Source organism: Tachysurus vachellii, chromosome 9 (assembly GCF_030014155.1).
Source record: "Tachysurus vachellii isolate PV-2020 chromosome 9, HZAU_Pvac_v1, whole genome shotgun sequence".
Lineage (NCBI taxonomy): Eukaryota > Metazoa > Chordata > Actinopteri > Siluriformes > Bagridae > Tachysurus > Tachysurus vachellii.
Genome location: NC_083468.1, coordinates 9811373 through 9833648, shown reverse-complemented (window position 1 = coordinate 9833648; position 22276 = coordinate 9811373). Strand labels below are relative to the sequence as shown.

At 38.6% G+C, this 22276-nt stretch overlaps 1 protein-coding gene across 5 annotated transcripts in view; it reads right to left on the bottom strand.

The window, feature by feature from the left end:
* ppfia1 (PTPRF interacting protein alpha 1) overlaps nt 1-15597 on the bottom strand; it is a 70888-nt gene extending 55291 nt beyond the window's left edge. For all 5 annotated transcript variants that reach the window (XM_060877597.1, XM_060877598.1, XM_060877600.1 and 2 more), the window contains exons 1-2: nt 14704-15597; nt 5927-6187 (exon numbers count right to left, since the gene is read on the bottom strand). In XM_060877597.1, the coding sequence (XP_060733580.1) occupies nt 5927-6187 (261 nt within the window). In that variant the 5' untranslated portion in view covers nt 14704-15597. The remainder of the gene's footprint in view (nt 1-5926; nt 6188-14703) is intronic.
* Nucleotides 15598-22276: the final 6679 nt, after the last annotated feature.

Here is a 22276-nt window from a genome sequence, read left to right as displayed (position 1 = left end):
GAGAGAGAGAGAGAGAGAGAGAGAGAGAGAGAGAGAGTCTTTACAGCAGCTGGTCTCAGTAATGATTGCTGGCTCTCACTTTTCATACCTCGACCACAAGGAAAAATAAAAAGCGTCAGACTTTCCTTGGACAAAAAGGCAAGATTTTGTTCCCTCAAATCAATACAGATTGTAGAAAGCATTAAAGACAGAGCTTTTCAGTTGTGCTTCAGGGAAGGACGTGTACAGTCTCTTAACTCTTAAACAAGCTTACAGTCAGAGTTCTACAACCCTATGAAAGTGACACAATGACAAGTTCTTCCACCATCCATAACACACCTTCATATTCGGTCCACAGCGCACAGCAGTGAAATAAACTTCTTTAACTCTGCAGTCTCAATTCAGAAGATTCACAAACACATAAAACACAGCCACACTTTACCCTTTATCCCTGAAAGCTGTGCCATGTAACCACACACGCTCTAGGGTTGGGAGATCAAGATAACGACACTTGTCGAATTTCATAACGATACTCTGACACACAGCATCTTAACACAAAATGTACAAATCATTTAATGTGGTATGTCTCAGTGAATCGCATGACCCTCAGGTCACGGCTATTATAAGACACACCGAGTTTGGTGTCAATGTGTCAAAGTGTTGACATCATCATCATCATCATCATCATCATCATATTTGTTGAGTTATACAGAGAGAGTCCAAGCCTGGTCTTCCTAGTTTGAGGATGATCTAGAGCGAACGGTATAGGAGTTTGGAAAAGACGAGTCTTCATGCCGAACGCAATCAGAGATGTACATTCAGTTCATTGTATATTGACAAGGATTCAGCTGATATCAGACACCTGAGTCTGGGAGAAGACATTTTTTAATTACAGCTGTTTTTGTACAGTATTTTTGTTTTGAACAGCGCTGTAGACAGGGCAGAACTACCAGTCCTCAAAGGTCAAGTCTCTAGACTTTAGATTTGATCTGCGAAAGCAGTTCTAGAGGAGAAGGAGAAGGAGGAGGAGGAGGAGGAGAAGAAGAAGAAGGTCCCTACAATAACAATAGGGATTCGGTGCTGTGCACTTGAACCCCTACTTACATTGTCAGGGCTCCTATTATAAAAAGAAGCAACTGAATGAAACATAAATGAAGAGATGAAGCGTTCCAGTCTGAACTTAAACAGAGCGTGTTTACTGAAATCGATTTGCACCCATGAATGGTTCATGAGCCACAGCACAAGTCTGGTGGGATGAATTATTTAAACAGACATTAATGTTGCTTGCGAGGGGCAAGGTGTACTTTATTAACTTTGTAAGAACGTATGATTAACGCTCCCTGTTAAATAAAGGATATTTTATTGAAGATTATATTGAATTAGAGGGAGAATGTGCCGGTAAGTGAGTAAATCACTTAACATAAAGCTCTTCTACACAAACGACGGTCTGGTACGGTGACGGGTGCCGAAGCAATGCAACGAGAGCAAAACACACTTATTGTTCCTTACAGAACTGCAGTGTTAAGTAGCAGTGTTAATAGAAACACAGAGAGAGCAGAGACAGAGAAATTGAGCAACAAGCAAAAGACAGACAAGAGAGAGAAAGAGAGAGTGAAAGACAATGAGAGAGACAGACAGAGAGAGGGAAGGGAGACAGTGCAACAAACCTGACAGAGAGACAGACAGACAGACAGACAGACAGACACAGAGAATAGAGACAGGGATGAGAGATGGACAGACAGAACAACAGAGAGACAGAGAAAGAGAGAGAAGAACCTTGAAGAACATACACATTCCTAATCCTAAGAGTGATATAAAAGCAGATATAACGCAATGTGTTCCTGTCTATTTTCCTTCTGTAAATCTAAATCTTTTCCTGATCTGTGCTCACAGATCTGTTCTCTGCACCCACTCTTTCAATAACAAGAGGGAAAAAAAGAAATCTGGGATCATGAGAAACACGTTAAATGAGTTTCCCACCGACACAAAGCATCCAGTGTGTCGGCGGATGTTAAAGACTAAGAGCAGAGCTGTTACTCTTACACTGTCTCTGTCTCTCTCTCACACACACACACACTTAACCCAAACCATAAACTCTCACATCACCACAGAGAAAAAAATGTCCAGGCAGTCCAATTAAGCCCAAAGAGTCTCAGTCTCTCTCTTTCTCTCTCTCTCGACAGAAAACTACAGAACGTGTGACGATGCAAGCTTCAGATAACTGTGTCCCAGCCCAATGACTAACACGGGAAAGGGTGGGGTTAATAAACGGACTGCAGACGGCCACTAGGGTCAGTCTCTAGCTTCGCCTGAACAAGTATATACACGCAACATCACTGCAAAAACCTTCCTGATTATTTCATTGTTGTATGTTGTTCAGTGTACAATTTGTCCAGAAGGCAGATTCCATCTCAGAAACTTGCCTCTGAGCTCTTTATTTTTTTTAAATTATTATTATTCATTTCTGAATCGCTTAAGTCTCAGCTTTCATACTGTCCATACCGCTGTGGAAACCAGACGATCCCCAGCTACCGGAACCTCAACACACTCAAGCAGAGCCATGTAATACGTCTGTCTCTTTTATTCCCGGTGTAGAGGACGGGCTGAGCGAGCAGCCGAGTGGCTGAAGGATACCATATCCTCTCTCTACTAATCTCTCCCTTATCAATAAACACGATTCACCTGCGGGAAGACGATGACGCCGGCATCAGTTCGGCGTGTGTGTGCAAGCTTGTGGATGGATTTAGTGTACTAGTTTACCTGGCGCAGTAAAACGACGGCTTGGCTGTATTTTTGTTTAATGAACACACCTTTTATATGGTGCTCTTTACTGACCAAACTACAATGCTGTCATGATTATTATAGAAATCTTTTAGACATTTCCACTACAGAATAATCCACCTGAATGATTTAAGAAGCGACTCTTTAAAAGGATTGCGGTGCAACAAAAGTCTGTTGTCCAAACCATACAAACCATCTTGTCCATCTAATTTTTTATTATTGAGTTCAATGGACAAAAAAAAAAAATCAATCTCCATTCTCTTATTCCATGCTGACCGTCAACATCACTCTCTGAGGACTGTACAACTATTATGGAAATGCAAGCACACACAAGTCAGACTTCTAGGAGAGAGAGAGAGAGAGAGAGAGAGAGAGAGAGAGAGAGAGAGAGAGAGATAGTGCGAGAGAGAGAGTGAGAAAGAGAGTGCGAGAGAGAGAATGAGAAAGAGAGCGCGAGAGAGAGAGAGGGAGAGAGCACTAGAGAGAGAGAGAGACAGAGAGAGACAGAGAGCAAGAAAGAGCGACAGAGAGAGAGTGAGAGAGAGAGGGAGTGAGAGCGAGAGAGAGACAGAGAGAGCGAGAGAGAGTGAGCAAAAGAGAGTGAGAGAGAGAGAGAGAGCGAGAGAGAGAGACAGAGAGAGAGCGAGAGAAGACTATGTGTGAGGTGTCCTTGCATTTCAGACTCTCCTGCTCAGGAATGGGTGTGAATTCCTCAGGTTGGAGGGAATGAGATTTTTTTTTTTTTTTTTTTTTAAATGCCCTGAGGCTGAGCTTTCTGGAAGCACAGAAAAAAATTGAAGAACAAAAAAGGAGACATGAAAAGAAAGCCCCAGGATTTATTGATTTAAATAGCTTTAGTGGCACGAGAGGAAGGAAGTGGTTTATCCATTTAGCTCTTTAACCAGGTCCTTGCAATACACACACACACACACACACACACACCCCTCAAAGGCTATGACAGTGACGTTTTTCATGTGTTAAAATATTTAAAATAAATCAAATCAAACTGAAGTGCACAGATAAATTGATGCCTAAGAATCACAGATTGAGAAAATTTATCAGCAGGTTGCTTAATTCTTTCCGCTCCCAGTGATGCACCATCTGTTTAGTGTGTCTTCGGCTAGCGGCGAACAATGAAGGGAAAATAGAAATGCATCATCTTATCTGAAGGTATCACAGTTTGCATGTGTGATATGAAGACAAGCTTCAGCTCTCATCTGTCAGTCAGGAAGTCACAAACCCATCACTGGCATCTGATCGCTTGTGTATATAGTAACTCAATAATGAATGAGCTCAGTTCCTGACTTTACAAAATGGATGCAGTGGCTGGAATGTGGGGCTTCATTTATCAAGCTGAAAATAAACCGATTTATTCAGTAATTGTTCACAAGAAAAGTGGACGTTTTGTCATTTTGGAATAACGTTCGTATCTTACTCGTCTTACTCGAGTTAGAAGACGACTAATTAATATAAAGCTCCGCTTGATTGACAGCACAGCATGTCATTTGCATGGTTTACTGCACTTTTATATCTGGAATATACTATTGAGTTTAAACTGTTTTGTTGATCCCAGCGACATTAACTATGGCATGAATGTTGGTGATATGGTGGGCTGGTTTGAGTATTTAAGAAAGTGCAGACCTCCTGGGATTCCCTCATACAACAGACTGTCTAGTCTAGAGTTTACACAGAATGGAGCAAAAAAAAAACCCAAAAAAAACATAAAAACATTGTGTAAAAGTTCTGTGGGTGAGGACACCTTGTTGATAAGCGAGCTCAGGAGAACCAGCAGACTGGTCTGAGCTGTCTGGACGTTTAGAGTAACTCCAAAAAGCACTCTTTACAGCCGTGATGAGCAGAAAGGCATCTCGCAAAGCACAACACATCAAACCTTGACATGGATGAGTTAGAACAGCAGAAGAGAAGACCACACTGTGATCCACTCCTGTGAACCAAGAGCAACAAACTGAGCCTAGCATTGGCACAGAAAATCCATACATATCTATGGACTCTGTAGGGTCTGTATGGGCCTTTTTACACCTGGTCTCTTCATGTGTTTTCTCTGATCCGATAGCTATCTGATTTGTTAAAACTGTTCCATTTACATTAGGCCACATAAATGCGTCTTGGAGAATCCGAGATCAATCCGATCTTTCTACTCCTGACGTATGTGGGTCGAACAACCACATTCATTTACACCTGTCCAGTTTCATCTGAAATGCGCCCCAGACCACCTCCTGAAGTGGTCTAAACAATCGGATTTATATCTGTTTCGAAAACATTTAGGAGGGCATTTAGACCTGGTCTTTTTACCATCGGATAAAACAAACACACTGTTGTACAGAAAACAAAACTTTTGTAAATCCGGCGTAAGATTTTAGTTTGTCTTGTGTAAATATTTACACAAAACGATTGATAAATGAGGCCTAATCATGGTATGGTATACTACAGAGTTGGACCAAACATACATTTATTAGCGCTTGTTTTGGTTGCAGAGAAACCTAACTGACTGGGCTAAAATGGTCAGCTATTTTTTCTATTATTTATTATTTTTGTTTAATGGAGACTTGCAAAAGTAAGAATTTTACCATTTGGTTTAAAGCACTATGCTTTCACTGTGCAGTTGCCAATAAACTTATTGAATCTTTAGCATGAGATTATATGAACATACTGGAGCAAGTGATTTGTCCAGCTCTGTGCTAAATTCATAGAAGAGGACAGCATGGTGACCAGAAGTCCTTCAGCAAGTAAGAGACAGCTTGGTTAGAGATTTCACCATTTTTTGTTTTCCTTCGCCTCATGCATTACTATGGCCATGTCTTTCCTGATTCATTTTACATACAAATCTCTGAAAGAGACTGAAATTGGTGCTGTATTAACAAATTTGTGCCCAAAACCAATTTATTCACCCAGTATCACCAATCCAGGATGAGTTACCTGTTAAAATGCTTAGTGTAGAACATCATTACAGTAATAATAAAGCACAATCCTAGTCATTTAAAAACTTAATGAAGAATTAGGTAGATATTACATACTCTTCAACATTTTAGCTGGTTACCGAGAGAGGTTCTGTGCCATTACACTATATCTCAGCATTGTGCACAAAAGCTAAACATGGCTGCTCTTAATCTCATGGATAGATTGGAGGAAGCTGGACTGCTCTTACCTGAGGCAGGGCGGAGTTGAGCTGCCTCTGCAGAGCGTCTCGCTCGTGGCTGACCTCGTGCAGTTTGCCCTGCGTCAGGCCCAGATTCTCCTGCGTCTCTCTCAATGTGTCCAGGAGCCTGTCCCTCTCCTCCAGCATGGACACCATCAGAGACTCGAAATGCCCCTCGGAATCCGATTGGTGAGGAGACCCGGAGCCCTGCCCCCCACCATTACTCCCCACATCCGCCTCGCTGATGGTCGGCATCACCTCGCACATCATCTAGGACAGGGAACAGGGACAAACACGGCAATGTGAATCTGTGAATCAGTGTCAGAAGAGATGAATGAACACTGAATGTGTCTATTTGGACATTAGGAATATGATCATTACACGATTTTGTTTATTGCTAGATTACTCAAATTCATACCAGCTATTTAAAATTGTTATTTGGAAATGAGATGCAGACGTGGAAAATAAAATAATAAGTAAAATAAAATGGAATTAATGTGAAATTTGGCTGGACGGAAATGAACATCATACAACTAAATCGTAACAACCGGTCCAGATGGACGATGATAAAGCATCATTTAACACAATGTGTCCCAAGCACTGCTGAATTCCGACTCTGATTCATCAGAAATGGTCCATTCACTTGCTTCAATGGCTCCAATACAAAGTCATGGGTTTTGCAGGTGATGCACTTGCTCGCATATTCACTGACGGGGATTCGTGTGGTGCTCCACAAAAGCCACGTAAAGGTTTAAAAAGAAACGCATTACAAACTGTGTCCTTTTCCAACACAGCAAAAGGTAGATCTGGAGACATTTCTGCTTTGAGATGATTATTTAACAAACACAGAAGGCGTCTTTGCGAGTCGGAGCTTTAGAATAGACAGCGAGTTTTTTCAGTCTTCAAGGTTGAGGACTTTGTGGTGTATCTAACATCACCAGCTGCATTTTTTTGTGTCTTATTATCTTCGAGAGAGGAGGACAATGATGAGTGAACGACTGTTTATACATTATAGTCTTATTTTCTGACAATTATGTAAAACCTGACTAATAAAAGTTAAACAAGTGCTCATAATTGGTTATAGCCAATTTTCTATATGATATGAGGTTACATTCAGTATAGTACATTTGGTGATGTTCAGAATCATTTACATTCATGGCATTTGGCATACACCAAATACACCTTATTCAAGCAACTTACATTGATCTCATACAACAGGACCCTGCTCAAAGGCTCAGCCGTGGCTGCCGGGTGGTCCTCGGATTCGAACTCACTGTCCAACACTGTAACCTCTAAGCTACCATTTCCCATATTGTGCTTATCGGTATAAGGGATATCTATTGTACACGGTATTGTAATATTCAGTATACGGCATTCAGATATTAAATACACAGCATACTGTTAGATCCAGCGACGTTTAATATCCGGCATAACGTGATGATTTGTACATAGTATATTGGGTGATATTTGATATACAATGTATTGTGATATTCAGTATACGGCATATCATATCATATCAGAAAAGTATAACAGCAGGTGTTCAGTATATTGGGATATTATGTGCTACAGTCTTATGCAAAAGTTTAGGAACCCCTGACAATTTCCATGATTACGTGGGGCTGTGTGGACAGTGCCGGTACTGGGAATTTGGTTAAAGTTGAGGGTCGCATGGATTCCACTCAATATCAGCAGATTATTGAGAATAATGTTGAGGAATCAGTTACAAAGTTGAAGTTGGCTGGATATTTCAACAAGACAACGACCCAAAACACTGCTCAAAATATACTCAGGCATATATGCAGAGGAACAAGTACAAGGTCCTGGAATGGCCATCCCAGTCCCCAGACCTGAATATCATTCAACATCCGTGGGGTGATTTGAAGCGGGCTGTCCATGCTCGGCAATCATCAAACCTAACTGAACTGGAGATGTTTTGTAAGGAGGAATGGTCCAAAATACATTCATCCAGAATCCAGACACTCATTAAAGGCTATAGGAAGCATCTAGAGGCTGTTATTTCTGCTAAAGGAGGTTCTACTAAATATTGAGGTGATTTTTCTGTTGGGGTGCCCAAATTTATGCACCTGTCTAATTTTGTTTTGATGCATATTGCACATTTTATGTTCATCCAATAAACCTCATTTCACTACTGAAATATTACTGTGTCCTTCAGATGATATATCAAAATGAAATTGTTGATCCAAACACCCAAATATTTATAAATCTTGGAAATTGTCAGGGGTTCCGAAAAATTTGCATACGACTGTAGTTTGATAGAATGAGACTATGACCAATCTGATACAATATTTTTTTTTCATATTGTTCAAATTGCAATAACCTTTAAAAGAAATGCTTGTAGTCGTCAATACAATATCACGATTAAATAAGAAAGGACTTAAAGACATCTGGATGAGCTGTTAAAAGAAATTACACAATGCTGTATTGGTGTGGTGTCATGTTGAACAAGTCCGTTTTCTTCGTTATACTATAGCTATAATTGACAAAGTCTACATTTTTGAGCATTACATAACGGTCATTTTATCCGTTTACATTCTGCCACATGAATTAGTGTTTTACGACAGTTTAATATCAGCACATGCCTATGCTAGACCCATAAGATATGAGGAAAACTGCTGATCTTGCACTGCTGTTCCAAAGTCCCTCAACATTCCAGAGCAAGGAAGATCTATGAAGAAAATAATGAAAGCCGCTGAGCATTACAACTTCGCCCAAGTGTAAGAATCGGGCTATTTCGTTATTTATTTCCACCACAATCGGCTTGGCTCAGTCATACAAATATAAATTTTAACACCATAGAACCTCAGAGGTATTATTACTTCAGAATCACTGAGCCCTAGATAGAGAGATATATAAAATGCATAAAATCATGAGTGAAACGAAGCAGAATGTGAACACTCATGTACATTCTCAGCAAAATAAAATAGCAGTGCTTCACATGCATATTTCCAGAGAATAATCTATAGCCACATGGGCAGAGCATTGTTCTGCAACTGGCTTTGAAATAATATGTTGATAATGTTCATTATTGTAAAAAAAAAAAAAAAAAAAAAAAAACATAAGTATTTCCACAAGGGGAATACTCCTCCACAGTATACCAGGTACTATTTAAGTTAAAATCAAATGATAGCCTTATCATATTTTTATGATAGCCCTAAAATAACTATGGCTGTGGCTTGCGCTCGCTTTTTTGGCTTGAATAAACCTTTTTAAATCATACGGCATTACGCTTGTCCCTGAGCTCTGTATGTGACATGTGGTCATACAGAATTATTTTTGATTGCTAAATAGCGTCCTGACCGGCAGCAATCAGTCTAGGGCATTGTAGTCTTGCTTCATTTCTTGGCTCACCACAGCAATTTTAAGACCGGTGCCTTTTGTTTTTTTAACAATAGATCAAAGAGGTCGTGCTCCTGTGATACTTTTCTGAGACACGGACTGCAACGGACCAGCGTCCAACCCCGCAATTACCACTGCATTATTCTCCCAAACATGCTTTAAAAGACCTACATCCAATTCTACAGTTAAAGCTCCCATCTGCACCAACATCCTAGAGAGATTTCCCAATATAAAACTACATGATCACACTCACTTTACATCATTCGATTTAGTCATTAAGAAACGTGTTTAATTTGTTAAAGAACATATCTTCATGTAAATATTTTTTAAATTCAATCTTCCCGGCCACATTTTGTCAGTGTACCTCCTGTTGCATGGAGTGATAGTGATCCCGGTTTCAAAATGTCTACTACACAGTTTATACATCTGAAATATGCTTTTGTCCAGTTTTAGATAACAACATGCTACAGTGTCAAATACGTTCCTCTTTGTGGTTTGAAATTAAGTGATGATTCAGACATTGCACAATCTCAATCTCATAGACATTGCTTACTTGTTAGCTTGAGTTAAATCTAATGCATAATGACAAGGCTAAACTAAACACCAAGACACCAACCGTGGCTTAGATAATAGGCTGCCTTTTGAGTAGAGCTTTTTTTAGTAAATAAATAAACAAACAAACAAACAAATAAATAAATAAATAAATGAAACTCTTATTTCCCAGAACGTACATGTCTCAGAGAGCCGGGATTAAATGATAGAGAGGATTAGGGGAAAATCTAACTTTATTTTACCTCAGCAAATGGGCTGTATGCTTGTAAGGAGGTCAAATGCTGAGGGTTTTACACTAGTGATGCAGTGCAGGTGGGGGGATGGGATCCTCTTCACTGCTCTGATTCCGATGAAAAGGAGCGGCAGATGGGGATCTGCAGGACACCTGAACAAGAGCCCCGAACTAACCAATCAGCACACTCCGTGCTCACCTGCGCACTATAATACACAAGCCTTCCGCAGCCAAACCTGTAAAGCTGCTTTCTACTGCTAGGTCCGCTGTGTTAAAGGTCCAGCTGAAGTAACAACACTACAAACATATTTGAGTATTAGATTTGTGTATTAGATTTAACTCTTGGTCAAGTGACAGTTTAAACAACAGAAGGTAAACATATAAAGCTAAATAAATAAATCTTTTTATACCTTTAATGAGATATAGCAACCAACAGAAATGTTTCTGAAAGAAAAAAAAATAAGAAAAAAAAATGCCAATTACCTGCTTGCATAAGTACGTTAGAACTAATACTTTCTTAAAGCACATTTTGCTCATAATACAATTCAATCTTTATAGGTAAAAGTCTATCAACTTGGCGGTTCAAGTCAATCATATTGTGATAGTGTACAGCCATGTTCTAGACATTTCCACAGGCTTCTGATAGGATTTACATCAGGGCAGGGACCGGGCTATTCCAAAACATTGATCACCGTCATCTAATCCTCAAAGGAAAGCGTCAGAAGATTTGTGCTTCGGGCCATTATGGCTCTGGGAGGCAATATTTTCTTCATGTTCACTTGTCTAATAGAGGCCTGCAAGTTTTGCATCAAAATAGATCAGTGTTTGAGCCATTCATACAAACAGCTGAACATACGCAGCCACATAAAACTATGCTACCACCATTATGCTTCACCATATGTATGGTGTTCTGAGTTTCTGTGCCAAACAGAAATTATCTTTTAAAATTATCCTTAAACGTTTTACAACATGGTTTGATGTGATTAAAAGGAGCTTGTTTTATGTGAGATATGGCATCCACCCAGCCACATTACCCCATTGCCAAGCCATATGAAGACCACAATAGATTGCGGTGATGTGCAGGGAGTGACCAGTACATGGCAAATATTGTAGCAGCTCCTGGCAGCCTCGCTGATAAGTTTTTGTTTTTTTTCCTTTCAGCAACTTCGAAGGGACATCCTGTTCATGGTGATGTCACCGCGCTACTCCATTTTCTCCACTTGATGATGTTGATGCTGATGACCTTTCTGGTGCGCCGATGTTTTGGAAATTCTTATATAGCCCTCTCCTGATTGATAGCTTTCAACATGCTTTATAAGCTCTTTGCAAACCATGGCTTCAGCAGCCAAATAAAACCGGTGTCACAATAATCCTTCAGAAACAGCTGATCACAATCATTCCATTGATAAAGGTTTGGTAATAATTCATTTTGAATATGAGTTTCTTTAGTTCATTTATTCGTTTTCTTTTTATTCTATTTGTTGGTCACCTGAAATTTTGTCGGTTTCTATAATAAGACACAAAATCTTGGTTTCGCAGAAACAAAAGCCATTTTAACAGAAATGTGCAGACCTTTTTTAGATCCACTACATAAAACGTTTCCGCTATCAGGTGTATAAAATAATAGGTACCGGCACGGCCTTTCTCCAGCTCCAGTCTGGCTGTTCACAGAGTGAACACCTTCAGCGTAACTGAGCGTCAGGAGGACAACAAATCAAACCATTAGCATGAGCTGCTTATATGTTCACCTGTCTAACACATTCACCTCTGCACTGTAGGGAACGAATGGAACCCCCTGGGTGTGCTGTTGTAGGAAACTAATCACCTCATTCAAAGGTTTTAGGTTGATAGTATCCTATGGTCTGTACCTTAGTGAACCAGTGTTAATGTATTTATCAATAGTGACTTAAAAGCACTTTTACATGTCGCTCTGGATAAAGGCGTCTGCCAAAAGCGGTAAATGTAAATGTAATGTAATCAGTAAGAGAGCGAGTATGATCATGATGCCATGAAACTGCAACATTGATTCCTAGAACAGCAAATCTCTTATAGCACAAAACTATGTTAAAGGAAGTTTCAAAAAGCATCATTTCTGTTTACGAAGGTTTTTCCATATAAAAGGTTCTTTTTCTCATACAAAACAAAGTACAGTGCTAATGTAAACATTAAGGCTTTTTTTTTGTTAACAGAGCTACACTTAAAAAAGATCCTAAATCCAGAAATACTGCTTGTGTCATTGTTTAAAGATTCTCCAGCATCTAATTACATAATGTTTAGGTTTTTAGGGCGTTTCACACTTGGGCCAAATAACACTAGGCTCTGCACCCTGGACCGATGTGGGGCAAGTCTGGGGGCGATCCTTATAATCACAGGTTATTCCGTACGTCAGTTTTGTGCATACAGGCCTATTACATAGGTTTGCAGAGATTTTGGGGGTCTGAAGAACACAGGTTTTAGGATGCACGACATCGTGTCATCACGCAGGAACACCTGCAAACAAAAAGCTTGGTTTGAGGTGTGTGTTTTGCACCACTGCAAATCACCTCATTACAGAGCTCCAGTCCTCTTAAACTCTGCTTTTATAGCTCAATAATCATGATGTTTGCGCATGGGATCGCAGGTATTAAGACTCAAATACGTTGAGGTTATACCGTTATACATGTTCAGATAAACATTAAGAGCTCGTTTTCTTTGCAAGGTGAAAGTCTAGAATGACTAATGTTAATGCAGAAGAGCTGCAATGTTTCCCTTTTTCAGACCACACTGTTAGGAAGAAAGAAGCAGAAGTGTAATCCAAAAGAAAAAGGGGGGAAAAAATTAAATAAAATACATTTCGTATTGTATTTTAGGTTGTGTTGACATCTTGAGCCAAATCTGAACTTAAATGTGATACTTTCAGTTTCTAAGCTATTCATCATTTTTGTTTTCTTTTCCCATTGTACATAATTAAAAAAGAAGGAAAAAAGCTGAAGGGTGTGTACAGCACATATAAAACACTTTCATTCACTGGTCAGGAATATGATGACAGGAAAAAGTAAACAAACCTTTGCCAAAGGCATACAGAAGCACAGAGAACACAGTCGCACTAAATAGATTACGAGATAATTATAGAATTTTGTTCTCTTTCTGTTAATCAGAACAGAGGGATCTCAGGAACATTATTGCAGAACTTCGGCTCTGTCCTTTAGTTCTGGAGCTCAGTCAGCTGCTTGCATCAAAAAGCGCACATGCTCTAGGGTTCAGGTAGAACCGGACAAAGAACACCTCACCTTCCTCGGGTGCTCTAAGACCGGTTGTTTTGGTCCACACCCGTGTGAGATTGCTGTGTTCTCAGCTACCTATGAAAAGCGTATGAGTTATCTTTACCGTTCACTAACTGGCATGTTGAAGCCAAAACATATGTACACAAACACACTTTTGGCAAAAATACAAATAACTCAATTAAAAAACAAAAAATAGAAAAAGATATGTCTAGTCAGTTGAAGACACGCCGTCACATGGTTGCAATACTTCCTCCAGTATTTATATTCTGACTGAGTTGTGTTCATTTTCGAGAACGTGCACAAGCCACAAGCAGAACGATCACTGAATACATTACTATTCAAAAGTGCTTGAATAATTTACACAAACTGCTAATTGTTTATGATACACCACACCCCCTGTCAAACCAAACCAACTGACAGTAGCTTGAACTATGGAGAACAGCAGAAAGTTTCCTTTGTCAACTGTGTAAGGCTTTATCACTGTCGCCTTCACCCTGGTGACTTGAATGAGAACGATACCCTAGGTGACAAGATGCCGTGTTTTTGGAGTCGTGCATGTTGGGGCTGAAGTCAGTCACCTGTGCGTATGGTGCTGGAGTGTCACAGGGTTGTCACACGAGATGTGCCTGATTTAAATTCTCAGATAAAATATGACTGACTTATGGAGAAGCCCTGCCGTTCCTTAGAGACGAAACAACATCCACGATTACGGGCCGTTCACCCGTGCAGCTACTTGCAGCAATAAAGTGACGGAAAATAGAGAGTTGCCATGTTCTGGTGACAGCGACCCTCAGGGACTAGATGTGGATGTGTCTAGCAATACGTTAAATTTGAAAAAAGTTCAACTTTGCAGAAATACACAGCGACACGGTGTAGTGCCTACCAACGGGAATAAAGACAGTCTGTGGCAAAAACAGACTCGTCTTATTCATCTTGTATATATCATCTTGTGCATCTTGACACGTTATTACTATGGCATTATTACCTACTAGACATGTTCTAGTACAGCGACTGGTGAATTAAAAGTGATAAAATCGGTGTTTGTGTGAATGTGAGGGGAATCAACGTTTCACTAAACAGCCCAGAGGTGGTAAAAAAAAAAAATAATAACCCTAAGCAAAAAATAAAAAATAAAAAATTGACATAAATACCACCTTTTCCAAATGAATAAAGACACACCCCCAGAGGCGGGACATACGGTTTAGAGAAGCTTTCATTGGACGAATGCAGGACTGGTACAGTATGAGTCATTAAACTTTCATTTTATTTTAATTATTTTCATTCATATAAAAACATTTTGGTGCAGATACCGATAAGAGAAATACCTAAAAGACTATTTCATTTAATTTGAAATGGTTATAAAACAAAAAGTTGATGTTTACCTTTGTAGCACTGTTGTGGGTTTTTCAGCCAGTGTTTGAAAGTTGAATTCAGATCTAAACACCAGACCCTTCAAAATCACCAGTTTGTGGAGTTTTAACACCGTTTCAGTTGCAGGTTTTTCTCCTCCGATCCATCCAAAAACACCCAGAATCCATCCAAAAAAAAAAGCAGTACGAGGGCCTCAATCCCTCCAGAGTGACATTATTTATTCTCCCAGAATGCTAAACTAGTTAACTAGCAGCTTTAAGAACACATAACTAACTCGATAAAAAAAACTTTAACATGAAATAAAAAACAAGCTTTATATTATCTGTGCTCTAAAATAAAATAAAAAAACATTCTCGCTTATATAAATATGGTTTAAAAAAAAATAAAAAGAAATACATGAACACAATGTTATCACAAAGCTAAATTAGCACCAGTGTTAGCTCCAAGTTTAGCCAGCTCGCTAGCTACCGTTAAAGCCAGACCAAAACACCGGGTTTGGGCCTTTTAAAGTCTTTCTCTTCCACTTAGAGATCAATAAAAGTGGGACTTAAGGCGCAGAAAATCCAAAAGAAAACCTCAAAATCTGAAATATAGAAATATTCAATTTCTAAATCCTAGAGTTTTGCTAACAGCTCCTGAGCCACATCACTGAATCCGTCCAAAGGAAGAAAAGCAGCTCGGTGTAATGATCCAAAAGGAAACGTCGGGGCAAAGGGATGACTAAAAACTGTACAAAAATCCCAGCTGAACAAGAAACAACGCTTTCCATCAAACGAATTCGTTTCGGGTGGAGTTTCTGACGTTAAATCCGATATGTGATGGATGAAATGTGCGAGTTTTGTCACTTTAAAAACTGGATGTTAGCCCCTTTTTCCCGGTCGGTGTTCTTGTTATCTCCAGCAGGGTTGCCAGATATCTGGATAGGCTGTTTCCACTCAGTCCTGGCTACGTCACACTGGTACCGGAAGTCCGGAAGTGAACTTCTACGGATTTATTATTATTATTTATAATTATTATTTATAACAACAACATTATTATTATTATTATTATTATTAATAATAATAATAATAATTAATAATAATAATTATTATTTTTTTGTTATTTTTTATATTCAGCAAGGACCTATTTGTCCTTGCTGAATATATCATTCCAGAATTTATATTATTATATATTACTATATATATAATAATATATTATTATATATTATTATATAGGTGAATTTAACTGACCTTTGCTGTATGTATGAATGTGTTTAATGGAACACATGACAGTGTTTTACTAAATTGATGTCTAAGCTGTTTCCCAGTCTATAGCAAATGACATCAAGTGTGACATAATGTGACACCACTAGCTTTAGCAGAATACAGTGAATTTGTGAATAAATTCCACAAATAATTGTTTTTCTCATACATTGTCGGCCCTTGGCCACTCTTCGTTTATGACGTTTCCAACAATCCACACTTCACTTTTTCAGTTCAATCTGAAAGTGCATCACTGACTTTCTTGAAATGCATCAAATAACGTATAAGTAATTTGCAAATTGGGATGCAGCTCTACACAAGGCTTTCGACAAGGCGTTCCACAAGTATTAATGAAGTCAGGTACTGTTGTTGGGTGAGGAGGCCTGGAGTGCAGTCAGTCTTCCAGTTCATCCCAAAGGTGTTCGGTGGGGTTAAGGTTAGGGCCCTGTGCAAGGCACTTGAGTTCTTCAACTCCAACCATTGCAAACCGTGTCTTCACGCAGCTAGCTTTTTGCACAGGGACATTGTCATGCTGGAACATGTTTGAGCTTCTTAGTTCCAATGAGGAGAAATTGTAATGCTACAGCCAAAGACAACTGTGGAGCAGGATCAAAATTTTTACGGAAGTTCACATCGTCTACCATGGTGGTGTGATAAGTTACTACACCAAAGTGAAATATTTTCCCGTAACAGCTTGTCCTGAAGTGTCCTCTTACACACAGGAGTTTGTCTATTTTTATTCTATTTACCAGAAATCGTGCTCTTTAACCACATATAGTCATGTTTTAAAGCAGTTATTTGGTTCTCTCTCCGGTATTACTTTTTCTCTTTCTTAGAGTTGACGACACAAAAAAGAGCAATTCTCCTAACAGAAAGGTTTAAGATATAAACAGTATGATGATTTATATATATATATATATATATATACCCACACACATAAATTACCTGTGTTTTTTACTCTTTTTTATTATTATTTTAGTTTACAAGTTACCAATTGTGCTTATAAACAGTCACATTTGTGTCTGGCATATACTCTTGTTGTAGCATTGCTGCATGAGCCCTTACCCTTCAATACACTATATAGCCAAAAGTATTTGATTACCTTAACATAAGTGACACCCATATGTGATTCTGCCCCACAAAAAGTTGTAATGGTACAAAGTTGGATGTCTTTATATGCTGACTTAGAAGCCCAAACATGTTCCAGTCTGACAATGAACCTGTGCACAAAGCATAAAGACATACAGGTTTGTAGTTAAGAATTAGAGTGTCCTGAAAAAAGCCCTGAACTCAACCTTACTGAACACCTTTGGGATGAAATGAAACACCTCACCCACATTATTATAATAGAAAATATCGACTGCATCTAACAATGGATGCTAATCCAGCATATATGTGAGTGATGGTCAGGTGTCCACAAGCTATTGGCCATTTAGCATACGTGCATTTTCCCTCATCAAGAACTTAGTCTGACATCCCATGAATGCTTAGCAAAATGTCTGATGAAGTCTAATGTGATTAAAATTGTTCTCCTCAACTGCTTTGAGATGAGCTGAGATCTGATCTTCACTGCTGAGTGTCTTTAAAGGGAAGTTTTAACCATAGCAAACTTCATTTCACAAATATAGTAATAAGATGTTACTTGTTCTGTATTGAATTTTTACAAGTTAGCATCTTCTATTCGCAAATGGATATATAGACTTATTATTATTATTAGTAGTAGTAGTAGTATAAGTAGTAGTAGTAACTCTACAGTAGTAGAATTAGTATTTCTAAAATCTTATTTGATTTTAATGCAAGTATTCACTTTTACAAGTCCTATTATTAACCATGTGATGCGCAATCTGGCAACCACAACCTCAAGTTTCCTGCTGGTCTGAAACGTGATGACGTCATCCCCAGGCCCTTATGGGACGTGCGGAAAGGAGAAATGCCCCGCCCACAAGAGCAATCTGAACTATTATTTATCAGCACTAATGTAAACACACTTAATCGTTATCCTCAGATTGTACGTGAGCTCGGTTGTTTTTGTGGAACTTAAATGAAATACACATTTTTAGAAACAGCTTTTACACTTTATTTTAAAAGTAGTTATTGTTAGAAATGGATTTTCTTCTGCATTTTTTCAGCAGATAAACATATCTATATGGTATATAATGACTGAGTGTACTCCATCTGTTGCTTTGTGTTTTGTTGCCCCCCCATTCCCCCTAACACCCCATTCCCCCTAACAACCGCCTATTCCCCCCTAACACCCCCCCCCCCCATCCTTATTCTACGAACACAGCAACAATTCATTTCTTATGTGATGGCCAAAGTATATGTACCTATAAACTGGCAACAGTGTCGAATTAAAACGTTCATAGTATAACATATTTCGTACAAATCTGAAAAGTAAAAAAAAATAAAAAATAAGATTCAGGTACCAAGACATGTAGAGAGGCTTTTGGTGAAAAGGTCAACTTGTTTATCAGACAATATAAAATGTTAAATCTTGCTTTTTAACTGCAGTCAAAATATAAAACATTTTTTTATATACATGTATGCCATCTAGTGGGCATACATGTGACTAGCAATTATTTATTTATAAAAAAAAAAGGCCGATATTGACTTATACATTATAGCAATTGAAATACTACTACTACTACTCCTATTATTATTATTATTATTATTATTATTATTATTATTATTATTAATACTAATAATAAATAACTGTCATCATGATAACCATCATTGTCTTCATCATCATCATCATCATCATCATCATCATCATCATCATCATCATCCTAAATCTTATTAAACTCATTATGATCAACAGCTTCTTGATCATCATTCATCTTCAGAAAACACAACACTGGTCAGTTTTCTCCCCATTTTCTCCCAAAACTGGTTAAAGAATATCATCCGTGTTTTAAATAAAATTGAAACACTTAACTCTCTGAAATTGGAAGAATTAAGAAATATTTTTGACAAACTTTGTTTCACTGGAGTATCCAAATCGTTAACATTAGTATACAGTTTTATAGTTTTTGGTTTTCAATGTACAGGTAACCCCAATAATAGTTAGAGACATAAATCCCAAAATCATCATTTAGGCACCAAATTCCCACCCATGGAGTATGTTTTGGCTCAGTACTCAAAACTGTCATTAATCTAAACCCCTGACATTGAGCAATAAACAAAGAGTCTGTACCATATTTAGTCCTCAGCAAAATAAACAAAAGGCTAATAATAGATTCAGGTCATTGTTGGTCTATTCTGGATAGAAATTGCAAACCAAGCTTGATGGTTTTGCCATACAGAGCTGTAATTAATATAAACCCCTTTTTGTACTGTATATAGCTCTTACCAGTATTTAACAAACTATTACTAGGAACTGAGAACAAAGGAAACAAATACAAACAATGACGTACAGAGTTGTTCAAAAACTCAGGGCTGGGTCCAAAAATACAGGATAAAAACAGAAGCTAGACAAAGACTATCACAGCAACACCACCAGTCATGGCAAATTAAACCCAGGTATATAGCAGAAGGGCTCAAGGTTTCACAAATATCCAAGCCACCAAGTCCATAGGACAAAAACATAGTTGGAGTCTAGGTTTAAGGTCTGAAGTATCCAAAATAATCAAAATCGCAAACCCAGAGAGAATACAAAAGGCAAAACACAGGAAAAACTCAAACTCAACGTAAACCGCACACCATGGTCTGAGACAATGTCCTCACTTAGGCCATACAGCTTGAAAAGAAGGCCTCTGCAGTTCCCATGGCTTTGGGTAAGAGGAATTAGGGAGCAGACTTTGGAGAAGCTATTGACCAATATAGTGGTTTAGCCCTGCAAGTTGGGCAGGTCGGTCAAAAAATCCATTTATATGTGGGACCACAGATGTTGGGGTGTGTCCAATAGCTCAAGGAATCCAGCGGGCAATTGGTGTAGGGTGAATGACAGGAGTCGACAAAAACTTTGATGTCAGATTGACGAAGGCCACCAGAAGCCGTTCTGGGCAGTTTCTGTGCTGTTTCGATGAATCCCTGGGTGATCTGAGCTGGGGTTCTCAATGATCCATTGAGTGGTGAGAAACCTACTGTCTGATGGGAGGACACTCTTGGCGAAGGCTCTGCCTATTGATCGGACAGACGCAATGATGACTGATGGGGGAATCATGGCTTCAGAGTAGGAAGAAACTTTACAGAGGTTGTGATATCTGGAGTGAGCATCTGCTTTGCTGTTCTTAAGGCGGAAAGTTGACAGTAAATTGGAAACAAGTGAAAAACAGTGAAAACTCCAGGAAACATTGCAGCTCCTTTATAGTGGAGGGTACAGGCCAGCCTGTTACTGCTTGAAACTTGCTCGCACAGGACAGTGCGTACATGGCTGACATGAATTTATTGGGTTTTTGAGTAGATTATGTTATGTTAGATTATTAGGCAATTATACAATGATTCAGTAGGTTCCTTAATATATCATTGATGAAGAATAGGAAGACAGCTAGCGCATGGGTTAGGGCATATGGCATTACCAAGTATTCATAGTGGCCTCTTGTCATGACAAAAGCTGTCACTCGTCCCTTCCCTGATTCATATCAGGTTATAGGTGCTCCATAAATCCAATTTGGTGAATAGTTAGGCCATTAATAATTCCAAAACATACATGACCAATAGGAGAGGGTAAGATTACCAGATGGTGACAGAGTTCAATCTGATAGTCAATACATAACATTACATTTACATAGCATTTGGCAAACACCCTTATCCAGAGCGACTTACATTATCTCATTTTTGTACAACTGAGCAATTGAGGGTTAAGGGCCTTGCACAGGGGCCCAACAGCTTGGTGGACTTGGGATCAAACTCACAACCTTCTGATTGGTAGCCCAACACCTTAACCACTAGGCTACCAGATGCCCAATACATGGACATAGGCTGCCATCTTACTTTTCCACAAAGAAAAACCCCACCACAGTCAGGGGACATTATACATTAACAAACAGCTCGGTAAGGCAGCAGAATTGGCAATAAACAATAGCAAGAGCATTGTTTATATATCCCAAACTGTGCAAAGAGATTTGGTGCCCCAGAAGTGCTTATATTCAGGCAATGGCTCCCTCTGGCAATGTGGAGGGGGAAGTGCAGCAGGAACTGTTACATCTATCCATGTTAAAATTTTGCACATTATTTGATTATCCAAATATAAAGCCTTGTTAATTCCTGAAGAAGCCCCTTTAAATATATCATTAATCATGATAATCATATATTAAATAATATAGGGCTTCTCACACCCCCCTTTCGAAAAATGAATTGCCCACCCTAACTTGGATTGTTCTGTCTAATGAAAAACAGTTATAAATTCTGTCTTCTATTCCAATTTTCTGTATTCCAATATACTTCCTTCCATATCATATCATATCATATCATATCATATCATATCATATATGTATTCTCAACCATTCTCAACAAAAATAAACCACCAACCCCTCTTTCATTGCTATAGCTTCCTTGACATCTATTTCCAGCTTTATTAATGAATCCAATATTGTTCTGCTACCATTTTGATAAGGGGATTACAATCACTTACATTCCAATACATAATACAGTCTATTTACATAATTTTCTCCATCAACTTAAACAAACTAGATTTAATTGCTATTGACCTATAATTCCCAGCTGTTAATGAGTCTTTTCCTTGGCTTAGCCTTGGAAATTATCATGGCATGTTTCTGTAGTCTTGGCAGCCTTCCTTCTACCCATGTTATTGAATAAATCAATTAGGTTTAATATCGTCTGCACGTTTGTGCATAATATATATATCTATACTATAATATATACTATATATGCAGGCATGTGGTAGCCTAGTGGTTAAGGTGTTGGGCTACCAATTGAAAGGTTTGATCCCAAGTCCACTAAGCTGCCACCGTGCAAGGCCCTTAACCCTCAGTTGCTTAGTTGTATAAAAATGAGATAATGTAAGTCGCTCTAGATAAGGGCGTCTCCTAAATGTTGTAAATATATACATAGATAACATTTTATGTTTTCCTGGTGCTGTTTGTCCAACACGGCATAAGTTCCCATATCTCAAATGCAGCTTTTTTCTCTTTCTTTCATATTAAACATATTGATGTTGCAGAAAAAATGTTTGTAGTTCTTGACAAGAATGGTTTAAAAACTTGTAACTCATTTTTTCTACACCATTCTTGACAAGAATGGTTTAAAAACTTGTAACTAATTTTTTCTACCTTGCCTGTTCCTGTGATTAGTGTTATTCTTCCTTCACCTGATAGTACCATTATATTTATTCCTTTTTAAATCCCAATTATCTTACTTAATTAATTAACACACCTCATACCTC